We start from the raw sequence: 26,423 nt of genomic DNA on the forward strand, positions 1-26,423 counted from the left end.
CTGGTGATAGCCCCTGACTCCAGGGCACCACTGGAGTGGTCAGCCACTGGCCAAAAGGGCCCCAGTGCTCAGTGCAGAGCAGGTGGGACACAAACAACCAGCAAGAAGAGGATAAGCTGGGAACAAGAAGGCAAACTGTAGAAATCCAGGATAAAGAGGAATCATCTCCAGCCAAGGGGAGCCCAGAGCTCAGCACACAGGTCATTCTCAGACAATCCACTGAGCCCAGCCCTGCAGTCCTGAGCACAGACCTGGCCCAGGGCAGCACCAGCCTGACAGGGCAGCCTGAGCTGAGCCAGGACTGCCAAGAGGAACAGCCTTGTCAGAGAAATGCCTTTCCTAAGCAATCCTTCAGCTCTGGCAGACAGCTTGTTCTCCTGCCCCTCATTTCATTGACAAGCACGTGCAGGGCTTGCCAGCCAGCAAATGCCAGAGGGATGTGCTTGGGGACAGTGACAGACCCCAGGGCCCAAACACAACTGTGATGTGAGAAAGCTTGAGACACATCTGAGAATCAAACCAGCCACTGCTCAGGCCTTTCTAAGGCAACAAGCTCCCCAACCCTGCTCCTGCCCAACAATCACAGCCCTAGGAACCAGGCAGGTATGACCTGCTCCACACCTGCTTTGTCCACGTTCACAGCAGACCAAGAAAACTGTCCAGAGTACAAAGAGGCGCAGTCCTGCAGCTTCACACTTCTCATTATTCCAGACCCCCTGAGCAAAACTGCAGGAAAATGCGGTTCAAAGGCGCAGGAAAAGCTTCAAGGAAATTCCTGGAGAGGAGCAGACCTCAGCAATGCTGTACAGCACCATCCCTCCCCAGAGCCATCCTCCTGCCCATCGTTATGGACAGCTGCTCCTCAGCACCTTTCAGTGCTATACCTGATCACCTTTGCCACACAGGAAGCAGCACAAAAGCCAGACAAGAGCACCCAGATGTCCTTGCTGCCAGTCTCTGCCTGCTTTGCTGCTCTTTGAGAGCTGAGTGGAGGAGAAACACAGCTAAGCAACAACGTGGGCCTTACCTTTTGTACCAGGGGGCTGCAGATTATCTCCAGTCAGCGAACACCAGCCTACGGGAAAGATGTCCCGGGAATCATATCGGCACCAGTAATCGAAGGCACCTCTCCAGCCATCAAATGTTATGAGGACCTCAGAACCTCTCACCTCCCCAATGGTGGCCGGGCAGATGAAGTGAGGGTTCTTCCTATCCACTGCCTCCAGCTTCATACCTGTCTTGAAGAAGTTTTGGGAAGGAGATGGCGGTTCCTACAAGAAGAAGTGGAATATATGCTCAAAGGGGGTATGGCAGTGCCTCCCCACACCAGGGCTGTGCCCTCACCAGAAAATTCACCTCCAGGAGCAGCTGAAGGGAGTTAGTGGGCTGGATCTGAACCCCAATAGGGGTGCACACACTGGCTGGGCTTCACAGCCACTGCTCCTTAATCAAGAGGCAGCAAAGTCCACTACCCTGAGCTCTGCCCTCAGCTGGCTGCTGCACTGAGCCCAGGGAGTGGGACATTGCAGAGTGCTGCTGATGCTCCCACCTGCATTCCCCCCCTTGAGCAGCACCTGCAGCACCAGTGAAAAACCAGCTCCTGCCTCAAGGCTGAGCACTGCCGCCCACAGCACTTCCTTGGCAGACCTTTGGCCACACCCTGACATTGCTATGACACAGCTGGAGAGGACACAGGTCTGTCCTAGAGCAGCCCCAAGGCAGAGCTGTCACCTCCTGTGGGACCAGCTGTGAGTTTGGTGCAGCAAAGGGGCCATTGCCAGGAGAATCTGCACAAACAGTGAAATACCTTGTGAAAAATCCGGACAGGAGCCATCTCTGCTCCATTCAGAGTCTTCAGAAGGAACATGGGCCAGGAGGAGGCATTCAGCCGGAAACCTGAGGGGAGGGAAGCAGAGATGGAGACTTTTAGACTGAGGGGGTTGATGCAGCACATGTCTGCTCTGTTGGGACTTCAGGTATTCTGAATGCAAAGCATTATTATTATTGAAAAGAAACATCTGGAAACAGCTGTCTGCCTGCAATATTCTCTCATCATAACAATCCCATTGATCCATTGACCATCCAGTCTGAGCACTTCGTGCAGAGTCAGTGCTGCCACCTCCAGTGATCCTGCTGCAGGGGAGACATGAATCAGCAAGTGCACACTCAGGCTATGGAATTTCTTCCTCAACAGGGAATCACAGCTTCTGGGTGGCCTCCTGCACCTCTAGTGTGAGCTGCAGGCAAGCTAATCTGAAGAAATAGAGGCTGTGACTTGGCTGGGAAATAGAGTTAACCATTATAGGGAAAGATGTCAGGTTTTGGCTCGACACCTGCTGTGAAAAAAGTGGAGAAATAACAAGAAGAGAGGATTTATGGGAAGAAAAAAAGCAATTTCACATGTTCTAAAGTATGTGGCACTGACTATGACTATACAACCAAAAGAAGGCTCTGGATATCACAGAGTATCTTCTTTGCTAAATGTGCATCTTCCTGCACAGGCAATTTCTGTTGCTCAGCTGTGTTTGGTCTGTGTTTGAGGGGTTTTGAAGGCAATCCTGGCACTGAACCTGGACCAAGAACATGGGAAAACTTTGCCAAGGTTTGCTCAGCACAGGTCACCCTGCCAGCCCTGAGCTCTGTCAGATCAGCTCAAAAATCAACCCAAGTAGCCACAACTGCAGGGGGTGGGAGAGCTCAGCTCCCAGAGTGGCAAAGAAAACATTTTATATGAGTCCTAAAATATCCTGAGCTGGAAGGGACCCACAGGATCATCCAGTGCAGCTCCAGGCCCTGCCCAGACCCCCAGCACCCCCAGCCTGGGCATCCCTGGAGCGCTGTCCAAAGGCTCCTGCAGCTCTGGCAGCCTCGGGGCCGTGCCCATTCCCTGGGGAGCCTGGGCAGTGCCAGCACCTCTGGGGGAAGAACCTTTCCCTAAATCCAGCCTGAGCCTGGCCTGGCACAGCTCCAGCTGTTTCCTGGCTCCTCTCACTGGAATTATCTGTGTAAAGATAGAGCAGCAGCAGCAGATGTGTGCAGACAGAATACACTACAGGAAAGAGAAAATCCTTGCTGGGTTTTCTAGGCCCTTGAACTCTGCAGGCAGGAGGGACAACTGCAGCACTATCTTGGTTACCTGTCTTCATTCTGGGTGCAAAATCATCCACTTCCACTCCCCTGCCACAGGCAGGGACACCTTCCACTATCCCAGGCTGCTCCAAGCCCCATCCAACCTGGCCTTGAACACTCCCAGGTATGGGAGCAGCCACAATTTCTCTGGGCAACCTCTGCCACGGCCTCCCCAAACACCCAGGGAAGATTTTTTTTCCTAATATCTCACCTAACCGTGCCCTCTTCTCTGGTGCAATGTGAAGGAGGTGGCACAGAGCAGAGCTGGGCACACGGAGCAGCATTCCCAGACCTGTTCCCGAGCTCATCCCTGTCCCCCGGCACAGCCAGGGCTGTGTTACCTGCACTTCGTGCCCTCTGCTGGTCACACCAGGTTGTTCCAAGCCCTGTCCAGCCTGGCATTGAAAATATTATTTGGGGATATGCTAATTGAGAGAGAGGTTTATGAAGACACTAAAACTGTTGGGCAGCAGAATGCAAAAGCAGGTTAATCTTGCAGGAAAAAATCAGCTTGTCACTGGGCAAGCATCAAGGAAAAAGGAAAGTGTTGTGTGTTTAATGGAAGACTGGAAGAAGTGCTAGACAGTCCAGGCTATTTATAATGTTGTAGTGAAGCAAAATTAAATAAATAAGTATGAACTATTACAAGTATCTCTTGATATGAGACAGGACTTTAGTCACTGTGAACCTTTTCCAACATTGTTTCCTGTCCAGGTAATCTGGTATTGAATTCTAGAATCCCAGGGTAGGCTGGATTAGAAGGGACCTAAAAGATGAACCAGTTTATTCCCTCTGCCATGGACTGGGACACCTTCCTCTATCTCAGGTTATTCCAGCCTGGCTTTGAACACTTCCAGGGATGGGGCAGCCACAGCTTCCCTGGGCAACAATCCAGAGCTTGAGCTGTAACCAGGGCAAGCAGAGACCTCTTTCACCTGCAGTCTAAAGGATCTCCATGTCCATGTGTCTGTGTGGAAATCCAGACCTGGTGTGGTTTATATACCTTGTGTATATCCTGGATAGGCAGGGGCAGGCCACGGGCCTCTGTTCCAAGCACAGATCTATAAAAACCCCCAAGCTTTCCCCACCATCAGTTTGACCCTGGTTGGACAGCAGAACTCCAGCTCACCCAGTGGAGGCTGCAGCATCCCTCCATTCTTCTCACAGTTCCCAATGGGCTGGATCTCAGCAGAGTCCACCAGCCTCCAGAAGTCGTTCTTGTTGTCGCTGCCATCGAGGCGCAGGCGCAGGCGGGCGCCCGTCAGCCCCACCACGGTGGCGATGCACGTGGACGTGGTGTTCCGGGGGTCCTGGGCCTCCAGCTTCATACTGATCTTGAACTCGTTTGCAGGAGGAGTGTAGGACTGCAAAGAGTGGAACACAACAGGGGGCAGTCAGAGCTGGGACTGCCAAAACCTGCACCAGCTCAGGCACAAAGCTTCAGCACTAGGAGCACTCAGAGGGAGTCTGCTGAAGGCTGACAGCCCCTCCAGGCACCACAGAGAACTCAGCAAGCCCTGGCAGGTCTTTAACAGACCCCCACCCTTCCATCCTGCATCATCTAGGTAGATAAAGCCCCTTCTCTTGAAATCACAGAACCATTCATGCTGGAAAACACCTCTGAGATCATTGACTCCAGCTGTTCCCACAATACTGCCAAGCCCACCACTAACCTATTACCCCTAAGTACCACAAACAGATATTTTTTGAACCACCCTGGGCAGACATTTCCTTGGCCTGATCACCTTTTCAGTGAAGAAATTCACACAAGTTGAAGCTGTTTCCTCTTATGCTGTCCCTTGTTAGCTGGCAGCAGAGCCTGACCCCCACCTGGCTCCATCCTCCTGGCAGGGAGTGGTGCAGGACCAGAAGGTTCCCCCTGAACCCTCCTTTTCTCCAGGCTGAGACCCTTTCCCATCTCCCTCAGCCACTCCTGGGGCTCCAGCCCCCTCCCCAGCTCCGTTCCCTGCCCTGGACACGCTCCAGCCCCCTTGCTGTGAGGGGCCCAAAACTGATCCCAGGATCTGAGGTCCCCCACCAGTGCCCAGTGTAGGGGATTAACCCTTTCCTGGGAAGACTCACCCAGCCAACCCCAGACACTCCCCTGTGCCCAGACCCAGGTGTCCCACGCTGCTTCACTCCTGCACCCCCTGTACTCAGCACAACCACCCCTGCACTCAGTACCTGCTGCCCAGGGGCTGCCATTCTGTCACAACAATTGGGTGAATTCTGCAGAAAATCTCCAGATTGAGCAGGATCCACCCAAAGCTGGATCAGGACACTTTCTCCAAGGGCCCATGCTTGACAGAGTAATAGCATACTCGTGTTCCCAACATGCATATCTGAGAGGAAAATCTTCTGTGCTACTCTAAATGTATCAATTTAATCTTTGCTTCAGCACTTGGATTTCTGTTAAGTCTCCAATATCCTCAAGTATCTTCCTTGCCAAACCAGGGGCCTATTTCAGGCACAGATCTCTGGGGCTCCCAGTGGACCACAGCCTTTGACCTTTCTTGTTTTCACGCTCTTACCTGCTTGAAACAATGGGCAGGAGCTGGGATGGCACATGTCTCTTTCAGGTACTTCTCCCAGGTGAAGTGACCTGAGAAGTGAAAACAAAAGGATTCAAATAGGAACAGATGAGCAAAATTCTCAGCAAAAGAACTAGCCAGACTCCTAAGCCAGCAGTTCTGCACTCCTCACAGAGGAGGTGCTCACAGGCAACATGTTTTCACCAAGAACCTCTGATGTTTGTGAGCACAGAAGATTTACAACTGCAAGTGACAGGCAGAACAAAGCAGAGCGCTGCCTTCGGCATCCTCCTGCCTCAGCACTGCCGAGAAGGGGCTGCACAGAGTCAGGATAACAACCTACAACTTAATGGAAAACACCCAGCACAGATGGGAATCTGTGGAGCCTTCCAGACAACTGTCCCTTAAAAACCATTCATTAAACACATCACTCAGTCTGGGGACTGCAAACAGTCACCGTGGGCTATGAGCAGCACAGCTTGGGGCTTGGAACAAGATTATCTTTATGGTCATTTCTAACCCGAGCCATTCTGTGATCCTACGATTCTAAATCATGGATTTAGAACAGGAATCTGCTTTGTGGTGACTGGATGGTCCCCCTGGTCCAGCACACACACAGCCCACCCCAACCCCAGCTATAAGTGGACAGGTCAGCAGTTAACTTCCTGAAGTGCCATGGAGTCCACAGGATGGGCAGGATGGGAGCAGGGATCCTCCAAACAGGGATTTACTGAGCTCAAAACCTCACCAAACCCCCTTCCACCAGTGCTGCTCCCAGGGGAAGCACATATCATCCTTGCCTGCACCTTCCTCACGTGCAGCAGGAAGGGTAAAAGCAATATGCCACCCAGGGAAACCTGTTATTAAATGAGGAATTAAAAGCTCCTGTGATCCCAGCAAATCGTGACTTTTGCCATTTAAACTGAGCAGCTGGGAGAGGAACCTTCCAGCGTGACATTCACTTGTATTCATCCAAACAGCTCCCAGGAGACCTCCCTTTTCAAGGCATTTCAAGAGCATTGGTGGCAGCACAATTCAAGTCAGCCACTGCTTCCTGAGTCACGGCAAGTCCTTAATCAGTCTATTTTCAAAACAAAAGCCACATTAAGAGCCATTTTAGCTACTGCAGCACACACCACACCTCTGAAAACTGAGGCAGTAAGGTCAGCACACATTGCTTCAGTGCTGCCTTGTGCACAGAGGAGCCTTCATAATCTACAAGCTTCAAATAAATACAAGGAACGCTGCTTTCTCACCACCTCCCATGCAGATGACTAGTACACTGTTAGAAATGGGGAAAATTAACAGAAAAAATCAGAGTTTCATTGCCACACTGGCTGAATATTGCTGTTTCCACACTGACAGCACTCTCCATGCCCCAGACTGCTCAGCTCCATCCACTGGCACATATTTTCCTTTCAGCCACAGTTTCACTCTGGGTGAATGAGGGAATTCAGTGAGTTACTGCAATGATGCTCTCACATTAAATTCTTTTGCAATAATTGAAGATACAATTTTATATTTGGTTCTGTCAATGAAACTCTTTGTATGAATAATGTGGAGTAAACATCCAGGCAAAGCAAAGCTGGGCACTCCTGGCCTGGAAATGCCTTCTGCATCCCCCCCTTAACTCTGGTAGCTGCTCTGGGCTCAGACTGGGGTGGTCCTTCAGAGGCTGGAACACAGAGGATGTCCAGGTGACAGCACTGGGTGAGCAGTGCCAGGCTTAGCCCCAGGCCCTGAGCCAGCAGCTTGAACAGGATCAGCTGGGCTTGATAATTTTTATTTAAAAACACAAAACAACAAACTCCCCTCAGCTGGTTTCAATCCATCACTATTAAAAGTTGTCCTGGTTTTAATCTTTCCACTCTTCACTCCCTCCACACCAAACCAGGCTGTCCTGCTCCCTGCAGCAGCTCACCCCACAGCAGAGATCCATGCTGCACAACCCCAGTGGGAGCAGAGAATTTCTGAGACAGCTGCAGGCCTCTAAAAATAGCATTTGGACATGGAACTTATTTGAGATTAATTCTAAAGCCTGTTGGGATTCAACCACTGTATGAAGACACACACACAGCACTAGAACTGCAGCTTCTCTAGGACCTAAGGGAACAGTATGAAGCTGTGCCAGGCCAGGCTCAGGCTGGATTTAGGGAAAGGCTCTTCCCCCAGAGGTGCTGGCACTGCCCAGGCTCCCCAGGGAATGGGCACGGCCCCGAGGCTGCCAGAGCTGCAGGAGCCTTTGGACAGCGCTCCAGGGATGCCCAGGCTGGGGGTGCTGGGGTTGGGCTGGATTGTGTGATTCTCTAATTCCTACGACTAATGGTTCTGGTGATTTATATTGCAAAGAAAAGCAGGAGCAGCAGAGAGACTTGTAAGAAAAGCCAGAACTGATACAGCAGTGTTCAGCCTTCCCTCCCTCCCTCTCTGTTCACTACCAGCCATCCCCTCACACACAGGTGGCAGGGCAAGCACAGGTAGAACCTGCACTTCTTTTTCAAGATTACCCAAGGTCAAAAGTGCAGACTGCAGCTGCCATCACACCCTTAGCACGAGAGGAAACCCTGCACTTCAGGCCCTTGTCCCAAGTCCCTCTCCACCTCTCTCCAGCACACTGGATCTCCTTCACAGGAAGAATGAGAGAAAGACACTTAAACAAGAAATACCCTGTTTTTGCAGCTACATCTGTAAACCAAACACAAGCCAAGGATTGGGAACCCGTGTGACTCCCTGTGACTTGGCTGTGGAAATGCCACTGGGGTGACTGTCTGTCACTTGTGCTTGCCTTGGGAAAGCTCCTTGTCGTGTGCTCATGCCAAAGGCAGATATTACTTCCAGGCAGACAATCAAATTTGGGCTCTGATGTCTTAACCTTCAAAAATATTTACTCCAAACAAAACACTTCACACACCCAAGAGGTCAAACTGCAGTAGTTGTGAACAATGCAGCTCTGCACCCTCATGTTTTGATTCTCTTCATGTTGCATTTAACATTGATCCTTTGCCCAGAATTTAAATGAAGATGGAGTTTCTGTTTATATCTTTCACTGAAGTCTGGTTTGGGCTCCATTAGCATTTTGGCTCCCGAGGGGTCATCAATCCAACTGAAACAATACATGTGTGTTTCAGGTCACATCTGTGAAGGAGAATGTGCTCTACCCAAATCAAGGCATCCCATTAAAGTCTGCAGCCCATATGTGTGGCTGCTAAGGAGCACCGAGGCAGCACAGGAGAGCAGCACAGTTTGAGCCAGCTGGGTATGAAAATGAGCAGAGCATCGTCTGGGCTCACAGATCCAAGGTGACAGTGGCTGTCCCTGATGTCTGAGCATGGCCTCCCAAAGGGGTCAGCTCTCCCACAGGCACAGCTCCCTCCTGTCCCACCCTGCCCCATCCCAGGCACTTTGCTCAGCCATCAGTCCAGCTGCATGAGCCCCACTGCTCACTGTCCCACTCGGTAAAATCTGACAATGTGCAAGTCAAAACTCCCAGCTCTGAAACACCAGGGTGCTGTCTGGTCTGTCCTGCTCTCCTCAGACATGCCTCAATGCAGCTTTGACCCAAAATCCTGCCTGGATTATAGGGTGCTCTGCACTGGAAAGATGTTGAATTTTACCCCTTCGCTGTGCAGAATCACAAAATGGTTTGGGTTGCAAGGGACCTTAAAGCCCATTCCTTTCTGCTGCCTGCCATGGGCAGGGACACCTTCCACTGTCCCAGGTTGCTCCAAACCCTGTCCAACCTGACCCTGGACACTTCCAGGGGCAGCCACAGCTTCTCTGGGCACCCTGTGCCAGGGCCTCCCCACCCTAACAAGGAAGAGTTTCTTCTCAATATTCCATCTGAGCCTGGTCTCTGACAGTGTGAAACCATTCCCACTGTCCTGTCACTTCAGACCCTTGTCCAAAGTCCCTCTTCAGCTCTCCTGGAGCCCCTTGAGGCACTGGAAGGGGCTCTATGGTCTCCTCAGATCTTTCTCTTCTCCAGGCCCAAACCCTACAAAGATGTGCCCAAGCTTTGGGCAGTGATGAGCTGCTCAGTTTCTTGCAGGTGACCCCCAATCCTCACTGCTGCACCATGCACTTGTCAAAAAAAAAATCTTTGAAAATTGCAAAAGGGAGAAGGGAGGGTGAAAAAAAAAGTGGGGAGGAAGAAGGGAGCTCTCTTACCTTGGTACTGGGACGGAGACTCTGACGGGCGGCTGTGCTTGTGCTTTTTACCATCTTTCCAGTCTATGGCTGAGACAAGAAACAGAGCATTTGTGTCAGGGAAAGGAGCCAGATAATGCACCCTTCTACACTTCAGAGGAGAGCAGTGACCCCCCTATCATCACCCCAGTAACGTGGATGATTTGCCTCTATCTCTCCCCTCCTCCCCACACCTCAATCCCTGTTTAGCTCCCACCACCCACTGTTCTCCTTCAGCAAAAAGGAATAACAAAGAACAGTAAACTGAGAGAGCTCCATCATTTTGGCTATGAGAAAAAGGGCTTGAGAGGAACAAATGTCACAGCCACTAAAAATGGCTTGTGTGAATCTTTGGTGCAGAATGGCTCCTTGTGTATCAACTCCAGGTTATTCCACACAAACAGCCTCAACCCTTCATGGTGACAGGGAGAGGACTTCTCTGAAAATCTGCACAAGTGCCCTCTGCACACACAACACCAGGTTTCCTTGTGTCCCTTGCAGCTCAGAAGAGATCAGAGCAAAGCAGCACCAGCTCTGCAGAGCAGCTCACCTCAGCTGTCTTTGCTCGTGACAGCTTTGGGTCCCAGAGCTCCCAAAAATTAAAGTTCTCAAGACAGCTCAGGAAAGTGATAGAGAAAGAAGTGAGGAATGCTCATCCCAGCCTGCAGCAGCCTCCAGCCCAAAGGAGGGATGAAGAACCCCTGTGCCATGGCAGAGTTCACCCTGAGCCAGCTCCTCGACCTGCTGCTGCCAGGCTGGGCACCCTGGGAGTGCTGCTGCACTCCAGCTCCTTTATTTTACAGACCATTTTTAGGGCTATGCTACAGCAGCTCAGTAGTGCCCTACAAAATGTGCCTTGCCCCCATGAAAAGCAGTTCCTTGTGAAAGGAAGAGTTTTGAAATCTCCTGACAAATAGCTGGAAGAGGCAGGCTAAGAGCTGCTTCTGAAGTGGCCTGGGGTGTCTTAACGTGTCTGGAATTGCTTTGGGACAATTATTTTTGCAGTCTTCTGTTCTTGACATGTTCTTTTCAGCACAATGGACAAGACAGCATGTAGGTTTTATTACTCTGGAAAGTGATAGAGCAAGAAGTGGGGGATGCCTGCCCTGCCTCCAGCCCAACAGAGGGATGCCAGATCAGCATCCCTTAAATGAACACGAAGGACATATGGAGTGTGGCCACAGCATCACTAGACATGGGCCAGACAAAGAGCCTCCTTGGAGAGACATAAATGAGTGAAAAGGATTGAAGGACACCCTTCCTAATAAATGCATTACCACGAGGCACGGTATTGTGCCATCTCCCTAAGAAAGCAAAGATAAAGGACATAAAGTATTTAAGTGAGAAGCAAAAGAGCCCCCTGGGTGGGTAAAGCTCCCCTCAGTGCCGCAGGACAGCTCTAACAGCATCCATGCACTCAAAGGAGCTTCTTGCCATACTCTGCAGGTGAAGGTACATTTTGTTCTTAACCTTTAACATGCAAAAATCCTCATTAAGGAGGATACAAAAGCACAGAGACAGAGAGAGAAACAAGAATTTCTGCAGACAAATAAAGAAACAGCCAAAGTTCAATGCATTATTAAAAAAGCAGGTAAGTAGGACAGAAACCCACATGTGCACGGTGCAGGTGTTGCCTCTACAACCTAGAGGCTGGCATTCTGAGCACAGGTCACACAGACAGGATGGCTGGAGGCTCCAGGAGCACAGGGAACAAGCTGTGAGTGAGGCTGAATCCAGCCAGCCCGGGCCTCGGCCATGCTGCTGACTAATCAACCAGCCTCCTTTATTGCCAAGCCCTCCAGCTGCCTCGCAGCAGGGTCTCCCCATTCCCTGCTTTCCTTCATTTATTTTCACTTCATTAAAGGACAAGCAGTGTTAGGAAGAGGATAATGCTGCTGTAAGATGAACCACGACAGAAGCAAAGGAGACGTTTAAAAAAAATAAAGGGAGGAGAGAAACGGAGCATAGAAATCTCCTGCAATAAACCTTGGGAGAGTGTGGAGCAGATGTGAACAAAGAGCTGTGGAGGATGCTCCATCCTCTCACTGCTCCCTTCCCCCCTCCTCTGGAGCTCATGTGATGAGATCACTCCAGTCAAACACACATGCATGGCACAGCACTAAAGGAAATCAATATTTTTGTTAAGCACGAGAAGGCAGAGCAGCTCAGCTGCAGGCAGCCTGCTCGGCTTCACCCTTTTTGTTGGGGATGCAGGACCCAGGAAGCACGTGCTGGGCCAAGGGACTGCTGGCAGGGGAAGCTCCTGACAGATTTCCTCTCCACAAGGTAGGCTGGTCTCTGGTTTCATGGCTCATTAGAGGGAGGAGGTCTGTGCCAGCACAGGCACTTTGCCTCACGCTGGGAGCTCTGCCAGGTGCTGCCGTGGGTTCTGCAGGGCACCCTCGCTGCTGCCACTGCGCCCCACGAGCTGCAGGGGTGCCCCAAAGAAGGATTCTCCTCTTCCTGTCACAGGGGTGGATTGATGAACTGCTCTCTGCACACTGATTGACAAACACACAACTCTGTTTTGGGCTTCCAAGCTCATTCCCTCAGCTCCCACCCCGCTGCCAGCCCCCTGAGGCACTCGGGCCACGCCAGCTCACTGCAGGGCTCTTGGCTGTGCCAAGCATCACTGCTCACCTTTCTGAGGGCCTGGTTTCCGCATTCTACCACCTGCTGCTGTCCTTATCCTGGGACTGGGTTGCTCTTACAGAACTGAAGATGTCTAGGACAAAAGAAATAAAGATGAGAAAATTCCCCATTCTGGAGCACACAGTCATCTGCACCATTAACTCATCACACAGTGGGGGGAAACACATGCTCTGTCACCCGGGCTTGCACAGAACACACACAACTCATTTCACCCCCTGAAACTACAAGACTTTCTCCAATTTGTGGACAACATCAAATTCATGGCAGCAGGAGCAGCATAAATAAGCATAAGAAGCACATGCCTGTCTCTGTGCTATCCCTACAGTGGGTCCAGAGTGTGTGTGTGGAAGGAGGGGCTGCTCCCACTTAAACAAAGGGAGGCAGAGCTGGAATTTATGAAAGAAAACACATGGAAACATAACATTAACTCTGGCAAAGCAGCACAGCAATCCCCAGCTTGCCACTTACAATTCAAATTGCTCCCAGCAGTTCTGGGGAATAAGGATGAGAAACTGGACAATGACCCAGGAAATACTTTTGCTGTTAGTACTGCCACGAGTGTCCAAGTTGTGCTGCATGGTTTTTTTCCTGGTTGAAGAAAAACTGGCTGGACTGTGCCCAACAAACAAAGGCATTTACATTCTTGTTATAAAGATATATCCCTGAAAAATCAGAGCTTTTGGGAGATGTGTGCTGGATGTGAACAGGGACCCAGCATAACCACTCTCACAGGGCAGGGTCTGCCACACCCACAAAGCCCTGCCAGACCCTGCCAAAAACCATCCAAATGAATGGCTGAGCCACAAACAAGCCCTTGGGAAAGCCAGGAATAGCATGTTTTGACACTCCACTAACTAATGAAAGATTAATTGTATCAATATAATTCCATTTTGTTCACAGTGGGGCAGTCAGGAGGAGGAGGAAGCTGTCTCAGGACACAGCATTGAGTAGCTGCTTAAAGGGTTATTTACACATCCAATTTGGCAAGAATTTGGAGTTTTGAAAACCAGGCTTCTTCTAAATGTAAGAGAAATAGAGTTTAATTTTCTATAACAGCTCTACAAACTACAGCCTCTTTACATGCAACACTGAGCAATACTCTGAGAAGAAAAATACTGAAGGAATATTAAATACTAAAGGGGAAAAAAAATCCTGGTTATTTTTTTAAGCCAAATCAAAAGGCACACAATCTTTCTGTTAGTCACTCTCCTAAATAGTGTGTGTGTCTGTACACGCTTGTGAAAGGAGTAAGGCTGGTTTCCCCTTCAGCAACAGAAGGTAACCTACATGTGAAAGGTTATTTACAACTTTTAAAGCTGCTTTTCATAATTTTCTTCAGTTATTTTTATTAAAGACTAGCAGTCCTGGCAGGAAAAGTCCCCTAGACATAAAAACCCAGGCTGAAAGGTGTTTATATATAAAGGCACAAGAAGCATTTGCCATCTCTGGCTCTGCCCCTCTCCTGTCTGTGGGACTTTCTCAATTACCCCCATACACAAATCCCATTTGTTTGGCACAGGAGCTCCTGTGCTCCTCTGAGGGATTCTGAAAAGCTGCTTCAGCCTGAGCACCTCAGAGTGCTGCTGGCAGGGATGTGTGACCCCTTCCCTTCAGAAATATTGGGAGAAAAAAAATTGTGACTGTTTTTGAGCTGCTCAGACAGGGTTTGTGAAAGGTTATGGCCCAGGACAAGGATGCACTGCTGCACCCTCCATCCTCACAGTGGGAATAACCTGAATGAGGCTCAGGGGGACCTTCTCACCCTGCACAACGCCCTGACAGGAGGGGGCACACAGGAGGGGTCAGTCTCCTCTTTGAGGGAACAAGGGACAGTTCAAGAGGAAACGGCCTCACGATGTGCCAGGAGAAGTTCAGGTTGGACACCAGGAAGAATCTCTTCAGGAAAGGGTTAAGCATGGGAATGGGCTGTCCAGGGAGGTGATGGTGTACTGAAGAAATGACTGGATGTGGCACTAGTGCTCTGGTGTAGAGGACATGGTGGTGTTTGGTCTTGATGATCTTGGAGGCATTTTCCAACCTTAATCATTTTATAATTCTGTGATACTGATAAAGCAGAGAGTTGACTGCTGGTATTCCTCAGCCAACACTGCAGCAGGCTCTCAGCAAGATCTTCTGTTATGAAAAGAATCAAATGTTGTAAATGTGCAGTTTAAATAAATAAACAAACAAACGGTGACTCTTCCCCAAAGGAGGAGACATGAGCTGCATGGGGAGTCCCACTTTGCTGAGAGCCACGAGTGCCAGCTCAAGGACACTGCACTCCAAAATACATCTCCAAGAAACTGTCCAGATGTGACAACCTCAGCCTGACTCTTGCCAGCCTTCACAAGCCTCCACCATAGCTCTGCACTACCCAGATCCCCTGTACATCTCACACCACAGGACAGCAACACGTGGGTTAACCCTGCAAAATCATGACTCAAGAAAAAAAAAAAGCAAAATAATTGGTGTGCTCAGAGTCATGTAATGCCCAGGAAAGAGGCAGATCCAAACTCCATGAGGCACAGCTTCATCCTGCCTGCCCCAGGGGCAGCTGGACCTACACAGCCAGAGGGGAACCACCAGCCTTACTGCATCCCAGGGATTCAGGGATGCCTTTCTTCAGCCATGGAGACAGACACTGTGTACCCCAGCCCTCCTGGAACTGGAACAGTTACAATTGGGAGGGGATGCACAAGGATCACCAAATCCTACTCCTGTCCTGTCCCAGACACCCCAACAGTCCCACCCTGGGGGTGTCAGAGCACTGTCCAAATGCTCCACATGCAGGCTTAGGCTCATGACCATTTCCTGGGGAAAGAACCTTCTCATATCCAGCCTGTCCCTCCCCTGACACAGCTCCAGCCATTCCCTTGGATCCTGTCCCTGCTCCCAGGGAGCACAGATAGGAGCTGGCTCTCTGCTGCCCCTGGGCTTTACTAACACAGGGCTTGGGAATTGATGATTTCCACTGACTGTAATTTATAGTTGCCCAGAAGAGCTGTAAAATCTCCACCCTTGGAGATCCTCCAAACACCACCAGCTCCCTCCCCTGCCAGCCTGATCTAACCTTGTAGCTGACTGACTTCAAAGTCAGCCCATCTCTGCATGCAACATTGGACCAGACAACCTCCAAAAGCTCCTTCCAACCTGAAACACCCAGGGACTTTATCTCACTGACAACAGATTGGATGGCAAGAAAAATCACTCTATAGGTTTTGACAAGGCTGAAATGCCCCAGTGAGGAGACTTCAGTGTAGAGAGAAGAAAGTCAAAGGCAGGACAGACAAGCTCACAGGCACTGCAGGACAGGAGCACCGTGGTACCAATGAACGTGGCCTTTGCTCCATTCAGGGACTAAAGATTGAAAAAATGTGAAAATAAGAAATAGCAGAAGCTACAGTCTGGTATCCAAGGGGCAAAACCAGGCTATCCACAGAGACAGATCTTCCAGAATCACCTCAGGCACAAACATGGACCTGTTGGATGGATCTGTGGCACAAAGGACACAATCTTTCTGTTGCATCAAACAAAGCCTTTGAGATTTCCACAGCCCAGCACACGCTGCAATGCTCCATCTCCAGAGCCTGGCACTTGCACAGAGCTGCACACCAGAGTTAAAACTCCCCTTGTTTTCAAAAGCTCTGTTTCTCCTGCTTGTGGAGATCAAGATAATCTCCCAAGCATGAACTACAGCATTACAGAGTGTTGCTTTCCAGAATTTATAACCTGAAAGGACAGATCAATGTGCAAATTCATTTCAGCAGGACGCTACCTTAAAAATGTAAAAAGACCAACTGATTTACTGCCTTTAGTAGCAGATGAAATGCTTCTCCCAGAGTTTCAAACAACTTTCACTCACCGAGATATCAAAAGTGCCAAGGGCTGCACTGAACTGTCATGGGCTCTAGTTCCCCATCACTCCTACAAGACAGCAGAGTCAGTACAAACACTGCGGCATAGCAAAACCTGAAAGCACAGAGACAAAACGAAAAAGTTTGCATTTAATTGCAGAAAGGCTACGTTACCAGCTGCATTATTCATGTTCATATTTAATTCATTTAAAACATCCAAATTTAAATTTAAAGACAGCTGTAACAAACACTCCCACTTGCACTCGCAAAGCAGCACAGAACTTGACACAATTTAAGTTCAGCTTGCAGTGAGTACACGGGACTGCGGCTGTTAAACACCTTTGATATGAGTAAGATCACATCAACTGAGCTGATAGAAACTAGTTCAGCTTTTGTAAAACGAAACTATCACACAAAGGAGGATTGAAAAGACTAGACCTGATTAGTAATGAAAAGGAGAGAGACCACAGGAGAGGCATATAAAATAATGAGTAGCATGAAGAGAGAGAACTGGGGACTCCAAATTATCCCTTACCAGTGCAGCAGAGCAAACCTACAAAAGTAAAAAAAAACTCACAAGTACATACCAGGGAGAAGGAACAGTTCATTGGAAACTAGCAGATGCAGCTTCCTTATGGAGGAAGTTATCAAGAGAAGTAAACGAGTAACCTTAGAAATGGCACGGACATTGAAAAGCAAACCAGCATTTGTAAGGGTATCAAACTATGAGACCCATGGGCCATCAGTAGCCAGGCCTGAAGCAGGAGCTGAAGGAAGGTTGGGTGTCCAACCAAACCCACCCCATCACTGCCTCAGCTGCTGCTTTTTTCCCTTAAAAGCTGAGCCCTTGCCCTCCTGCCAGGCTGCTGACACTGGGGGCAGGACACCAGCTCAGGACACGGTTTGTTCACATTCTGGTGAGCCCTGTGCTGGGTTACACTGAGATTCAAACCTCTGATGCCTTTTCCCTTTTTCTCAGGCAGCAGAGAGGCAGCCAGGGCTGGAAGAGCATCCCAGGGCATCCCCAGCACTGCACAGCCCGCAGCACAAACACTGCAGAAATGCATCTTAACCTAATTAAATTCTCCCCCCACTGCTCTTGCCAACAGGCTTTTCCAAAAGCTCATCCCTAAGGGCAGACAGATTCAATTTACCTGTGCCAGACTGGAAGGGAACTGCAGGGTTAGAGGGGAGCCTGCTCTGCAATATTCTTCCACAAAATGTGGCAACTGCAGTATCAGTAAAACAAAAATGAGAAAAAGTGGATGGAAGATGTTGTCCCATCTTTCCAGACCTCATGAGATGCATGTAATCCCTTTATCTCCAAAGCCTCCACTCCTTTGGAGCGCATAATTATGAAAAGAGTTAGAGCTGAGGCTCTTAATGTCTCTTCTAAGCACTTCTTTATTCCACTCAAGGCACCAGTCACATCTGAATTATTTCCTGGGGTTGTTTGGACTTCCTATTATACAAGGATGATTATGGTGAACCTTGGGATGGAATCCAAGTCGGATCTCAGCACTACCATGTTTGATTGAAAGGGAATCTGAAGGTTTGTTGACAGCATGCCAAGCTTCAAACCTCACTGGACAATGCTGTTGCCAGCAGGCCAGAGGCTTTCAGAGAGAAGAGGAAGAAAACCACCAACAGAGAAGCTGGAAAATGGTTTTATTAGATTGGATACATACTTCACAGATTAGGATTGGAGGGAAAAAAGAAAAAAGGAAGCTCTGTGTATTGACAGAAGGCTGTGAGAATGACACTTCTTGGAAATCCCATGGGGCTGCCACAAGAGAATCCTGACAGTTTCTCATGATGCAAAGTGCCTGCAGTCATTGATTTCTTCCCCACAAAAGCACAGGTCTGGAGCACCACGACCACTGCAGCCACTAAAAATCCCCTCCATGTAACCTCTGCTTCAGCTGAGGTTTTCTTCACAGTCATGTTTCCATCAGTGTTTCCAGCAATAAAGAGCTGTCCCTTACAAATTCCCTCAGGAAATGTGAGGGCAGCACTGTAAGCTCCTGCCTGTCATGGGTGATGGCAGTGCTGCCATTCCAGCCTCCCTGCTGGAACGTTTCAGCTCTGTTCTGGAAGCCTCTGTGTGACCATGGGTTACACAGGAGCACCCAGGGCATCCCAACCCAGTCATAAAACCAGGCAAGTGATGAGCAGATCATGTGAATTACAGAATATCCTGAGTTGGGAGGGATCCACAAGGATCAAGTCCAACTCCTGACCCTACACAGGACACCCCAACAATCCCACCCTGTCCCTGAGAGCATTTTCCAGATGTTCCTTAAGCTCTGGCAGCCTTGGAACCATGACAATCCCCTGGAAGCCTGTTCAGTGCCCCACCACCCTCTAGGGGAAGAGCCTTTTCCAAACTCAGCCTGCTTGCTCATATAACACCTTTTTGGCCATTTTAAATTTCTATGGTGAAGAAAGAAAGCACTTTCAGCCTATCTGAGAAATCAGAGGGCTGTCAGTGCATGATCTGACTCCTCTTACTGCTCACACTGGACTTGGCTCCTCAGATTCCTGCCTGACCTGTGGACAGCAGAACTTTTGCTGGTGTAAACCACAATTCTTGCTCTCAAGGCACACTCTGGTGAGCCAGCTGACTGACCCATTTCCTGGGAAGAAGCCAAAGACCAGCTCCCAGGACTCAGCACCAGCCTTCTCACAGCCAGACAAGCAGGGAAAGAATCCTAAACCAAAACGCCAAATGAATGCTTCTGTGGAACCTGAGGGAAACTCTCAGGAGTGAGCAGCTTCCAAGTTTGAAAAGGTGAGTCAGAATTTATCTTAACCAATGATTTTAGTTCCTTCCACCTCCCTGTTACCATCCTCCTGGGCAAGACTGGAGTTTTACTTCTCCTTGTCTGTGCAAAGTCACGTTTTTGGCAGCTCCAAACAAAGGCTGATGAAGATACTGCACCTCTGGAACATCTCCATCAGGTCTAGAGAGTCCTCACATTCATACCAGGGAATATTTCTAAGTAATAATGTATGTTGGTATTTCCATCTGCAGTTCTGATCCCTTTGTGGGATCTGAAATACCTGATGGCTGCAAACCATTACTCGTCTTTCCACCAGAAGGATTTTTTGTAATTTCCAGCATCTCTTGTTCTCTGGAATTAATTTTACCTTTCTACCCTGTAAGAAGTGGACTGATGAACTCCAGACTTCATGACAGGCTCCTCACAAGCACATTCTTCTGTTAACACACAGAGGTGTCTCGAAGATGTGATCACAAGTAACACAATTCCTCAGCCCCTGAGCCAAATCTCACAGAAGTACATATTTTAAAAGACAAAAACACGTGAAAAACTTGGATAGACCATGTTTCTACAATGAAAATATTGATTTTATGGCTTCCTTTTGAACACCTTCAGGTTGGTGGGGAGGGGAGGATAGGTCAGGCTCCCAGGAAAAGGACCACCAGACACTGCTGAGTCAAACTCAAGAGATCACCTTCAGGGTGAGCATGAAAACCAGGGACCAGAGAGGAACCACCACTGTGGGCAAAGCTACAACAGTTACCACATCATCATAGAAGAATTAAATAAAACCTTGCAGGATTTCAATAAAGATTCCCTCCCTATAAAGAAAACCAAAAAACAACAAACAAACAAAACCAACATGACCAGCATGGGTCTTGGATCAAACCAAAAACATCCTGACATGTATCACTGTGAGCAGACCTTGCTCTCCACACAGACTGAAGAGGCTGCAATAAAGACAACATGTCTGGCACTCTCCAGGATACCCAGGCTGAGAGAAATGGAGACATGAAAGGCCTTAAAATAAATGCCAAATAAGATAATCTGACTTGAGTCTGCTAAAGGAAGCCCCTTAACAGGACAGATTTTCTCAGTACAGACATATTTACTGATGAGCTGGGAGTTACAGCTCTGTGGCTATCATTTCTGTAGTGATGGGTCAGGGTTAGAGCACTCCAGCCCTGCAAATCCACCTTGGAATGATGGGGCTCGGCTGCTGTAAGAAGTTCAAACAATTAAAAAAATCAGAGCTGCTTTTAAGACTGGTATTGATTAGTTTCCCACCCACTCAAATAGAAAGAAAACAGTGCAAACCTTAAAGCCTTCCCATGCAGGGTGACATGGAGTCATGGGATGGTTCGGGTCAGAAGGGACCTCAAAGACCCTCTTGTTCCAATCCCCTTGACATGGGCAGGGATTCACAGCACACAGAGGATCCTGTGCTGCTCCTCCCCAAACAGGACCATGTCCAAGGCTTGGAGCCAAGGCCTGGGCTGCCTCTCACTGCCATGGACAGAGAGTGGCTCACCATGAACAGACTTTAGCTAATCATACAAATCCCCTGAGGTAACAGCTGGGGTTAAGGAAGCTTCCCTGTGCTCCACAATTATTTCAGTAAATCCTTCATGGCTGGTCCTACTGTTGAAGCCACTTTGAGGTTCTGCCTCTGAGGTGAGCAATGCCCATGTCCCACATCCCAGTGTGAAAGGTGCCACCAGCACCATTGCTCTCCATAACTGTTCTGAAGGAGTTTTGGGAAAAGCTGCAGATCTCTGCTTCTGGATGTTAAACAGACATTTCTGATCTGTATCACCACTGTACCTCCACAGAGCTCTCCCAAATGCACTGTAATAAACTCGACACAGAGACTGGCTTTTTGGGCAGTTACATATAGAAAAGCAAAGGACTGATGGACCTCAGTGCCATATGGGAAGAACATGTCAAAGCAAGGAACTGAATCTGTGTGCCCAAGGCTGCTGCTTCTAACACTGAACCATCTGTGTTACAGCTACTTTTTGTCAGCAGGACTCCCATAGCTAAAAGTTAAAGTCTCCTTTAGAAGAGGAATGGCCAGGGTTATAGACTGGCACAGCAGTGTGCCCAATCCACTGAGGACACCTGGAAGTAGAGAAGATTTATCACACACGGGGCTCTGTAGCCAGAGCCTGGCATATTCTGACTGTACCCTGACACCCTGGTGACTGGGAACCAGCCCACAGGCACCTGAGTTTCCTTCCATGGCAATCCCAGAACATGGGGAGCTGCAGGATGTGTGCACCCCACACTCCTGCGCTGGCTCATGGCCCCCTTGCCTGGGACAAGCTGCAGGGGGAACCTCGAGGTCAGGGTTGATGCAGAGCACCCCCAGGGTGGCACAGGGGGAAGCCCAGACTTCAGGCAGTAAAGAAAGTTTTGCAGCAATGTGGCTATTTCAGCCTGCACTGAGCCACATGCCAAAGCCAAGAGCTATTACTGAAAGCAGATGGCTTACAGGAGACCTTGAAATGGGATTCTGCCCAAGGCACTTACAAAGTCACCCCTCACAAAAGCACACAATAGGATGCTTCAAAGTCTTTAAATAAGAATTTAAACAGGAGTACATTAAAAACCAGTGCATGGTTTCCATATCACCCCCAGCCAGGCTAGTTGAGCCCCCCCTGCACAGCCAGCCAAGGCTGCTTTCCCAGACAGCAGCTACACGGGTGATGGATGTGGCCCAGAATGGGCTCCAGGGTGTAAACTCCCCACAAGTCTCTGTGAACAGATATATGTATGTATCAAATGTTTAATCAACCTTATACTTAATTCTCTACTGGAATCTATTTAAAAATAAACTCTTTATGGGATGGAAGATACGGGAGAACAACATATTCCTATGTCCCTATGGAAGGGGAAACAGGAGGCAATCCAGAAGGAAAGGACTGACTTCCAGTTGTGTCTCTATTGGAAATGTAATGACAGACTGTGTAGTGATGCTGCAAGCAGCATGTGAGAATTCCTCAAAGAAAATTTTGCATTAACTATTTCTAGTAATGTAAGTTTGATAAAGTTTCAGCAGAACATTCTCAGGAGACCATAAGCAGGGAAAGGCAGCTTGAGGGGGAAATAAAAAACCAAAGGGATGGTAATTAGGGGACACAACAGAAATGTAAATGAGGGAAGCCTTGCAAAGAGAGGGGAAGGAGATGACCCAATCCCTTAAAGTACCCGGTATCTCACCAGCACAAGGCAGGAGGGTGATCCCCAGGGAGAGACACAGGGGCAAGGGTTTCCACTGATCTGGCAGGGAGGGAGATGAGAGCTCAGGGAGCAGAGGAGAACAAACCAGTCCTGAAGAAAAGGTGAGGGACAAAATCACTACTCTCTAATGAGCAAAATACTGAGACATGGAGGGTGATGATGGTTACATACACCTGCAACTGCATTTTCCTTCTGTTTCCCTTCTATAACCAACCCTAACAGTTAAATGGAATGCTTTAGCAATATCCCTTGGGAAAATACACTGGATGAAAACTCATCCTCAAGCCTCACATGGCATCAAAGCAATCGCTGAGCATGTTACTGGAGTGCCTGAAGTGCTCTCTTTCCTCATCCAGCACAAAGGAATGACCTTCCACGGAGTTAAGTATTTCTTACCTTCCTGAGGTCCAGCACCAACATAGACATGTCCCTACTGACAAACGAGAGCAGGGAGGGGACACGACTCCAGTCACACTCAATGCTAAATCCTTCATAAATCCATATACAAATCCTGTCCCTGACTCAACATCCATGCAGCCAACCTTCCCAAACCCTCCAAATGCAACTCTCGCTGCCCTTCAGAACCTGCTCTCTCAGAGAAGACAAGGTAAAATCATCCCTTTAATGTGTATATATATATATATATATTTATCAATCTATATATACATAAAAATCTACCCTTAGACTGACAAAATTCAGGGTCTCCCTGGCAGGAAGCACAGCCAGACTCCCCTCCAACACTTCCAGCAGATGATTCTTCTTATGCAAACAAAGGACAGATGAGAAATAGTTCCTACTGATCTGCCTCATCTGCTAAAGGAATGAGAAAGATAAAATCTCCAAACCCTCAGGGTATGGAGCAGAGCCACAAAACCTGGATTTACCCTTGTTAGAGCGGAAGAGGAGTCAGTCTCTGCTGCTTGGAGCACTGAGACAGATAATCCAGCCCTGAGAGAGGGACAGAAGGATGTCTGGGAGAGTGAAGGGAGAGGCTGTGCCATTCCCCTGGTGCCAAATCAAGGCAAAGGGCTGCCCAGAAGAGCTCCCACAAACTCACTGTACCCAAAGGAATAATGTGCCAGGGCAGGAAACAAGCATCTTTGCTTTATTTTCTCATTCATGTATAGAGATATTAATTCATCTATTTCTTAGGAAAAAAAAAGGAAATTGCTGCAGTGCAACATGTCAAGAGAAACCAGAAGAGCCAGGCTCACTGAGATGGGTATTAATTACTGCTTGCTATTTTTATCCTGTGTATAACTCTGGTCTCATCTGTGACTTAAGAAGATAAAATCCCAGTATTCAAAACCATGTGTCTACTCAAATAGGAGAAATATCCTCTACTGGGTACAAAGTCTGGATACAGAAAAAGTATAACATGCCCATCAAAATTGCATTCAATTTTAATAACAAAAGAAAGAACAATCTAGACATAGACAGAAATATTAGCTCAGGAGAATTACTCCCAGAGAGGAAAAATCAGTAGCCAGTTCCTTCAGGAAACCCTGAACAGATTGCTGTTAATTATGTAAAGAAAAAGTTGTTAGGCTGCTTTACATTCCTGAAGGGCCAAGAGTTTGGACAACTAAAAAATATACTGTGAGGCTTTTCATGTTTTCTGTACAACACACGGTAGATGCCAATAAAAAAAGCCCAAACCATGACCACAAGCAAGCAAAAGTCCATCCTGCAGCTCTGCAAGTATGTTCAGTGTCTGCCAAGGAGCTAATGAAAACAAGGCACTCTTACAGACTGTATCTGCTCGACATTCAAGTACCTGCTGGACATTTTGTACAGCTTATAAAGCCATAAAATATCACAGGGCATTTACAGATTTTTCCAGCTGACAACAATATGAAATAACTGAGCAGCCCCAGAACACACCGAGTCCTCTGGTCAGGCACAAGATTACACCGAGCAGATTCTGCCACACACACATACACGTAACTGGAGACTGCCAGCAGTGTGCAAGAGGAGACCAAAGCTCATGGTGATGGAAAAGGAGATTCAAAAGCCATTCCTCAGCCCCACCAGAATGCTGGAACAACAGTGCCCAGATCTACAGTGCAGGGCTTGGATAATGCCCAAGGCAAACAAGCTCCTCCTGCCCTCTCCAGGCACGGCAATTCACCCTCAAGTGAGCTGCTAGCTCCTGCCAGGCTGGAGGAGACGTGGCATTGTAGAGCCCTGCAAAAGCCTCCAGTGTGGGGCTGTGGAAATGACAACATGGACTTCACCTCTGGAGTGAGAGAAAGCCAGGAGACCAGCCAGCTGCCACAGTTCACCCCACCTGTGGTAAGAGTTAGGGGCTCCAGGGGATCCAGGATAATGTCAGCTGTACATAACAAGCTGTACAGCAGGTATTCAGCTGCAGAAAAAGATTGACATTTTACTGAGTAAGCTGCACACAAGGACAGAAATACCACTAGCATCAAAATGTGAAAGATCTTAACTTCTATCACTTAGAACACTACCTGGGAACCATGAATTATACACTGTCACTGAACTAGGAGCCACTCCTGACTCAGATTCACAGATGTGAACTGACAACAATCACACTTGGTGGCTGATGGCCCCTCACCACATCAGCAGGTTACAGTACCCCACTTGCTGATACTCCAACTTGAAAATATTTTTCAATTATGCTGTACCTACCTCAAGAGTTACTTTCTGTAAGACTGACTAATAACTTAGGGCACCAGCTGATGATGAGAATATCCCCCTGCTCTTTTTGAAGGCAGGCACAAAAGCTTTGAGCTGAAATGGTAAAGCTGCAATCAGTCCAAAGGCAGCATCACACAGCTCCATGACACTGCCTCACACTGACCTGCTACCAGCAAAATACAGCGAGTTTCAGTTTGGCACCTGCCTATTTCTCACCAATCTCATGGGTCTGGAGAGCTGGTGTATGCACACACAGAATCATTAAATAGTCTGGGATGGACCTTAAATGTCTTCTGTTTCCACCACCTGCCATGGGCAGGGACACTTTCCATCATCCCAAGTGCTCCAAGCCCTGCCCAACCTGCCCCTTTCAGGGACGGGGCAGCCACAGCTGCTCAGGGCAACATTACTGGAAATAATGTAGTTTTTAATATCACCTTGTTGATTTTTATAAAATGTATCACTAACCAAAACCTCTTTAAATGTTTGAGATTTACATTTTGCTACAGAAGTATAAGACAACTCCAAAATTCATGATATACAATTTAAATAAATGGAATAAATAATGCCACCTCAAGCACCCTATTTTCAGTGACATCAGTGCAGATCAAGAACTCTTAATCATGGCAAACACAATAGGGGGAAGTGGGACTGGAGCTGCCCAACAATGTGCCCAATGCCACACATGTGTCATTAAATCCACAGCCCTGCCCAAGAGCCAGCAGATGCTCCCTGAGCACAGAAGGGAAAGGCAGAAAGGAAGATCAAACCCTACACAATGATTACTTTTACTAATTTACTATTTAACATTTACAGAATTTTTCTTCTCTTTGGTAGCTTGCCAGAAGAGAAGGTGAAATGTCAAAATGATGGGGTTAAAGCACAGCAATACCAGCCTGAAATCAAGCAAAGCTCCTTCATCTCAGAATAGTCAGGCACTGGAGTGAATTGCTGAGGAAAGTAAGAATCACCATCACTGGAAATCTTAGAACACCTTAGAGAAAACTCTAGGAAACATTATGCATTAGTGATCCTTCAAGGTCACTTCTAGAAACACTGAAACCACAAGACTTTCTCCATAGGTACCTCTCTGATGACACAGCCACTGCACAATTTTAATGGACTGCAGCATCTAAGATTTGCTGTAACAAGAGGAAAAAAAATAAATAAAATAAAAGCAACCACAGTCAGCAAACAGTCTCTGGGCTGCATGAACAGCCACTCAACTTATTTTTAGAAAGTGGAATTGGTACAACTTCCTCCTCGGTCCACATCAGACTCCATCAGCTCTTCTGCCTGCTCTCTACGCCTTCACTTAACTAAGGAGTATAGAGCAGAAAATTCTCCTACCTCATGTGCTGCAGCTGGGCAGGAAAGGCCAA

General features: G+C 48.3%; 1 protein-coding gene across 9 annotated transcripts in view; it reads right to left on the reverse strand.

The window, feature by feature from the left end:
• SCMH1 (Scm polycomb group protein homolog 1) overlaps positions 1-26,423 on the reverse strand; it is a 61,344-nt gene that overhangs the window by 29,954 nt on the left and 4,967 nt on the right. For 6 of the 9 annotated variants that reach the window (XM_015649275.2, XM_019008885.1, XM_015649273.2 and 3 more), the window contains 7 exons: positions 16,360-16,466; positions 12,486-12,570; positions 9,828-9,896; positions 5,661-5,731; positions 4,259-4,493; positions 1,808-1,896; positions 1,028-1,271 (listed from right to left, as the gene is read on the reverse strand). In XM_015649275.2, the coding sequence (XP_015504761.1) occupies positions 1,028-1,271; positions 1,808-1,896; positions 4,259-4,493; positions 5,661-5,731; positions 9,828-9,896; positions 12,486-12,510 (733 nt within the window). In that variant the 5' untranslated portion in view covers positions 12,511-12,570; positions 16,360-16,466. Of the gene's footprint in view, positions 1-1,027; positions 1,272-1,807; positions 1,897-4,258; positions 4,494-5,660; positions 5,732-9,827; positions 9,897-12,485; positions 12,571-16,359; positions 16,467-22,356; positions 22,458-26,423 lie in introns of those variants that run through there. The other 3 variants (XM_033519555.1, XM_015649274.2, XM_015649270.2) reach the window with 3 other exon arrangements.

This window comes from Parus major, chromosome 23 (assembly GCF_001522545.3).
Source record: "Parus major isolate Abel chromosome 23, Parus_major1.1, whole genome shotgun sequence".
Taxonomy (NCBI): domain Eukaryota; kingdom Metazoa; phylum Chordata; class Aves; order Passeriformes; family Paridae; genus Parus; species Parus major.